Source organism: Helicoverpa zea, chromosome 19, assembly GCF_022581195.2.
Source record: "Helicoverpa zea isolate HzStark_Cry1AcR chromosome 19, ilHelZeax1.1, whole genome shotgun sequence".
NCBI lineage: Eukaryota > Metazoa > Arthropoda > Insecta > Lepidoptera > Noctuidae > Helicoverpa > Helicoverpa zea.
The window spans coordinates 5394225-5400596 of NC_061470.1; the positions used below are offsets into that span (position 1 = coordinate 5394225).

The 6372-nt window shown below is 33.8% G+C and overlaps 1 protein-coding gene across 1 annotated transcript in view; it reads left to right on the forward strand.

Annotated features, from left to right (window-relative positions):
* The window catches only part of LOC124639496 (somatomedin-B and thrombospondin type-1 domain-containing protein), a 70607-nt gene extending 65866 nt beyond the window's left edge, over nt 1–4741 (forward strand). Inside the window, exons 4-6 of the mRNA XM_047176884.1 lie at nt 335–458; nt 2367–2443; nt 3133–4741. Coding sequence (XP_047032840.1) covers nt 335–458; nt 2367–2443; nt 3133–3335 — 404 coding nt within the window. The 3' untranslated portion in view covers nt 3336–4741. The remainder of the gene's footprint in view (nt 1–334; nt 459–2366; nt 2444–3132) is intronic.
* Nucleotides 4742–6372: the final 1631 nt, after the last annotated feature.

The following is a 6372-nucleotide window of genomic DNA, read 5'->3' on the forward strand; positions in this document are numbered from 1 at the left end:
AATTAATCTTAGGTTCTTGGAAAGTCTTTAGTCTCATGATCCTTTTCATCGACAGTTCATGACAGTTTTGTTAAAGTTTTTAATACATATTTACACTGCCTTTGGTAATAATTCCCAGTGTACGGAATTTAAATAAGATTCTAGAACTTCATGTCCCAATGTATAGGTAGGTACGATAATTTGAAACCATTTTGTCTCGATAAACGTTGCCCTTTTCGCTCGATTTCAAATAAAACTAGGATAAAACCTAAGAATAATTACCTAAAAACACCACATTTTCTTTAGAAGACGTATTGCCAAACTATCATTTATTAATCAAGTCTTTTCCTTCTAGATGAGACAGCCATGCTCCTCCCGGGTGGTCTCTCAGTGAGTCGCCACTCCAACGACACGGTGGACATTCGCAAGAACCTGCGACTGCGCAACCCTGACGACCCCGAGTCCAACTCGCATAGAGAGTAAGTACATATAAAGCATACATGTATATAAACATTACTATCAGTAGAACATTATGAGTTCTTCTTGAAGTGCTGAGGAAACAAATTCTTGTAACTTTTTTTTTACAATCCTGTCAATCACCATATATCATTTTATTTTATCAGCAAACCAAATGCATAATAGAAGACTAGCAGGTTGTTTCTTGTACATGAGTATCCTGAGAGAACTAAGTATATAGGTATTTCATGCATTTAGATACAAAGTAACATGTAACAGACTTTTTGTCTAAACCAAATATTGTGGATGATTGATACATGGATTGATCACCGCGAAAGAAATACTTACACAAAACAATAACATGAATAAAACAAACATTTCTCATTGAATCTATCTTATCTACTTTTTCATTACACAAATAAATGGCTTTGTGACCCGATGAATACAACTCAAATATTTGTCAAATAGCAAAAGGATCAATGGCAGATCAAAGATCAATCAAAGGTCAAAGTTAAACAACATATTACGGTTTTTAGAATTTATCTATATTTACAGCCTTTGGCCATTACTAGAGCGAATAATTCCTATCATGAAAACGACCAGATAAAATAAATTAAAAGGGTAACTTGTAAGCAAAACATTGTTTTTAAATGTTAGGGAAATTATTTCCTATTCTATATATAATTATATAAGCTTTTGGTTCGGAATCGGTTCTGTGAGCCATTATTTCCATTCAATTTCTATGTAGGTACTTTTACAGCAAATTAAATCCAATGTTTTATATTTTTTTAACTAACAGTTGTTTATTTTGGAATTTGAATCGTAAAAACGAAGCTATATTTGTACGCCTATGTGCACGCAAATGTTTAATATTTTTTTTACGATATTACTATTTTATTTGCATCGCAAAGTTAAGTTATTAAAAAAACACAAAAGTCACGTTTTTTTTTTGTTCATACTAGTTGGTAGTTTCGTCATTGAATACACAAGTGAAATTCCTGAAAACGGCAAGCACAACATGTAGGTACCTACATACTACTCTCTAATTTTGAACACTTTAACGTATACCAGACAATTTCAATCCATCGGTGTGTCAATATCTCCTCAGTATAAGACGATTACACTGTCGTGCAACAATACCGGGGCAGTGTCGGTCACTTCCAGACACTGGCGGTCGATATATCTGCACTGTTGACATGACAGGAAATGAGAGCTCGGTGTTACACATCAAATATTGAATAGATCTGATTGTATTTAGATGTGTTTAATTTATCTTGGTTAGATAGATTTTAATTACATTTTTAATCTGATGCAAAAAGAGAGGTGATGGCCGCTGTCTGTGGATCCGTAGTTCTTAAGAGAATGGACCGATTTGGAAACGGTTTTTAATTAAAATCCGGTCATGTAAAGTGTGACAAACACTAAAATTAAAATTATTTTAGATATTAACTTTCTATAGGTAAAAAGAGATTTCTATCTTTCAATAAGTTTGTTACAGTTTCGTAGGATATTTTTATTCAAACTAGTATTCGACGTGGTGCTTATTCTTCCAACTAACTCGACTGTGAACGAATAACGATACAAAGAAAAGTTTTATTAAAATACCAGTAAACAAATTGTAGTAAACTGTTATTATTTTACTACTGTTTGGGTGATTTATAAATAGATTATTTTTTCAGGAAACATTTACGAAAATTGAACTTATCCGAGTAGGTACTTCCAAATATCAAAATATCGGATACAATCTCAAAAATATCCGAATCAATTTCCGAAACGTTAAGCGTCGGCATTAACACTTTGAGTCGAGAATAATCTTCACAAAGCGATCCACAGGCTAATTTCCTGTGCGGAATCGGACCGATATTTTTCCGTTAAGTCCAATAAATTTGTTATTTTCTACCCTTATGTTTCATTTTCATTCTTTTGTACAGATACTGTGCCCAGTTCGAGGTCACCAAGGTGTCGAAGGCTTGCCACACGGATTCCGACTATAAGGCCTTGAGAGAAGGTATGTATTTCTTTGTGACAAGTTAAATATAAAATTTCAAAGTACGAAACCAATCTGAAATTTCCTGCTGTGTTGTATAGCGGTTGTAAAAGTTTCTCTCGAGTGCAATTTTGTCTTCAACTATTGAATTAATAAGCGGCCCGGTTTGTTGGTCCTTGTAAAGAAGGAAATTGCTGTGGTACAGTCCTATTAAAATAAAAGTGTCTTTGCTTTTACGCTTTTAAAAATAAGTTTTCTATTTACTATCCGTAAACATGAGTTATCTAAAGGAAACAAAATCACACCTTGAGATTGAGGGGGCTGAGCTCATATGAAAAAGGGAATTGACGTTGATGCAATATATTTTGGACTCCCATAGCATCACAAGGGGAAAGCCGGAACCAAACACAGCCATATTATACCAGGCTCCCTATATTGCATCAACTTCACCTGTCAATCTGTCACACACACTCACGCAAATACACATAAGGCTGCCCTTCCACGTCAAACTTTTTGTAGGACAGAAAATCGGGCGGATTTATTGTAGGACGACAACTGACTAGGATTTTCTGACCAACTTTATAAACCGTGTTCGTTGCACTATTGATATCAGTGTGTTCTATTTTTTTCCTACAAAAAATCGGTCACCGATTTATCGGACGTAGATAGCCAGCCTAATATGTAGTTTAATCACCTATTTTCATTGTCAGGTGCGACGGTCTGCGTTCTTTGCGAAACTGCAGCTTTGCGACGGGACTTAAAATGGCGGTGCAGTGGTCACGGTGTACCCGGGCATGCGACCCGGTTCTATGCCCTCGTGGCTCCTCATTGTCACGGCAAATGGGTGAAAGCGGCACAGAACCCGGATAAGAGGAGCGACTGCTGCGTGAACCCTAATTTTATTTTTGTTTAGGTAAGTATTGTTTATTTGCTGATGTAAGGAATAAGAGCGCTTTCGCCCTACTGTTTAAGAAGCCCGCGAGACTAAATAACTGGGAACTAAGTACCTACAGAACTTTTGAAAAACTAAGCATGAAAGCTCTAGTGTAAAAGCGCTCTAAACTAAACTGATTTTGAATTTTGCAAGTTAAAGAGTGTTGATAATATGAGTTGATCTGATAACCAATGGAAAGAATTAATACTTAAGTTTAAGCATGTATTTCTCTTTTAAAGAACTTTTTAAGAAATAAATATAATCATACACAATATATACTAACAACAATAGGTACGTACACAATGTTAGCTGGTCAACTATACTCTACAATTAAAATCCAATTTTACGTTTTTCACGGCATTCAATTCGTATATTTTTTTAAAACAAATCAACACTCCATTGGTTAGCAGATTGTTCGTAAATCTTTTTTATAGCTCGAATTTGTTTTTTTTTGTTTTTTTTTTTCGGATTAAGTTTGTATGATTGTTTTTAAAAAATAGCGCTGTTTAATACTGTTTTATCAATAAGTGGAACAACCTCGAATAATAATGTATTGAATTGCATTTATTAATTTTAAGTAATATGACAGATGTTAAGAGTATCCGTACACTGCAAACTTTTAGTCGGCCGATAGGTTGTTTAAGCTCTTAAATAAGTAAGAAGATGAATGGTAGTACGCACATTACAAAGATCAGGTATTTAGCCGGTATCAGACCGATTGAAAACTTTGATTGGAATCAAGATATTCATTAAAAAAAAATTGCCAACCATAGTGTCAACTATCGGCCGACTTTTTAGTTTGCATTGTGCGGGTATTCTAATGGAAACAAACACAATCGCATTTAATAAGACTTGTAAGCTCAATAATATGTAAATAAAATAACTTCTAGGTTCTAGTACATTACTTTTTGAACTTCTGTCCCAAAGTTACCCCGCCTTTACACTTATAAGTCGCTTCCGTAAAAATTACGTAAGTAACTTCCGAAGATAAGTTGTAAGAAATTCTAAGAAATTACTGTAAACGGCTTACAAAGGAGTTTTACATTTGTAAATGTATCGTAAGTTAATTACATAAGCTACTTATGTGAGTATAAGTTACAAGTGAAAAGGCGGGGTGACGAAAGTCCCGGGTTCGTCTATGTTCGATAATGCTTGAACCGAAACGTATAATTTTTTAATTTGCGTTTTTGCAATTTTATTCAAGCAAGTTTTTTTTTTGAAGTTCATGATATTTAAGAGTTAGTCTCCAATGATTTTATAACTTCTAGTAGGTAATAACTAATAGTTTTGATAATAATACTACTTAATAAATAAAAATAGTTTGTGAATACATATCTTAACGACTTATGTACATAATAATGTTAAATAAACTCATTATGAAGTGATATTTTGTTTTATTTGAATATTTTTTGTGGTGTCTGTATGTGAGAGCACGTTTTATGTGTATAATGACGTGCTTTGCATGTCTTTAACAAGTTTACCCCTTAAGACTGTTAGAATAGGTAGATATTTAGATAGAAGTGTAGACTGACGTCGGTACAGAGAAACTTATTATTTAAGAAGTGTTACCATGCAAACTTAGTTTCTTGAAATCATGCCGTAAGAAAATGTATAGGTATACTCATCGTATATATTTATAAGTAACCTTAAATAGGTTTATAGTATCATTAAAATGGAATTAGAAAAAAACAACTGACATTTTCTTAAATGTTATAGTTGTTGAAATGTAATCAATCTACCAGATAACGATGAGATAATAATAATAACAACATGAAAAGCAACCCTACAACTACTTTCTGCTTCCAAAACAAAAAATACTATAGTTCCCCATTATTTACAATTTGCCCCACTATCCTTCGGCATTTTAAATCCAAGCAAGAACAAGTTGGTAATAATATTGAGCCGAAAACAATAAAAAAGGGTTCTCTCAATAGAACCTCTTAAGACTGGCAGATTTGTTCAGTAAATGGATCACGGTAAGTAAAGGATTTTCGGGTTCTGAAAATGTTGAAAAATATCTACTCAGATTTTAGTAATATTTTTCCTGTTTTCGGTTTTAAAAGGAAATTTTTCCTTTGGTGTAGGGGTTAGAAGGGTGATGCTGAGTTGAAGGGTGGGACTTCGATTTCTAGATGGTGTTGATGGGTTCAAGCAAGTATGGTATTTTTAAATGTTTCCTGAAATAATCTGCGGTCAGTATATGTTAATATTAAAATACGACGCACGTAATATTTGCACTACGGTTGTTCCTTCAAGACTTATTAGAGAAAGCAAAGATTTATCAGCAAACCTACCCATAAGATTTGTTTTTAACTCTAAGTTAACCGCTTTTACTTACATAATCTCAAATACAGCATATTCGACTTAGGTACATTACAAACGTGAAAGTTTCTTTGTATGGAAGTTTGTTCCTCTTTCACGCAAAACGACCGAATGGAGTCTAATTAAACTTAGCAGTAGTATAGTTTATATCAGAATAACATACAGGTACGCTCACGGTACGATAATTTTCATCAATGCACGAGAAGATTCCTTGGTACGCAAACGCGGCTGAAACCGCGAACAGAAGAGAGTTGAAGAATAATTTCTCTTCTACTATAATATTATCAGAACAAAAGGCCAATAACTTTCTCGTTTCCTGAATAGAAAGCAATTACTTTGAGTGGGCACTTGTGTTCACGCACCACTCAACTATTGTATTACGATGCCAAATACTTATTTCTATATGAACAAATTGATCAAATAGATTATCTCTTCGATGCTATATTGATATTGAATTTCACTACTTCAGATGTCTTGAAATAACTGGCTTTTTCTTGTTCAAATATCTGGGAACTTGATTTAATATGAAGACTTTTACGACTGAATTCTCGCGGTTCCACCCGCGACCAATAGAAACTTCTGCCCATACTCCGATAAAATATAGCCTATGTTACTCGAGTATAGTGTACCTCTCTAACAGTGACATAATAATTAAAATTGATTCAGTAGTTCACCTTTACAGTACTATTATACA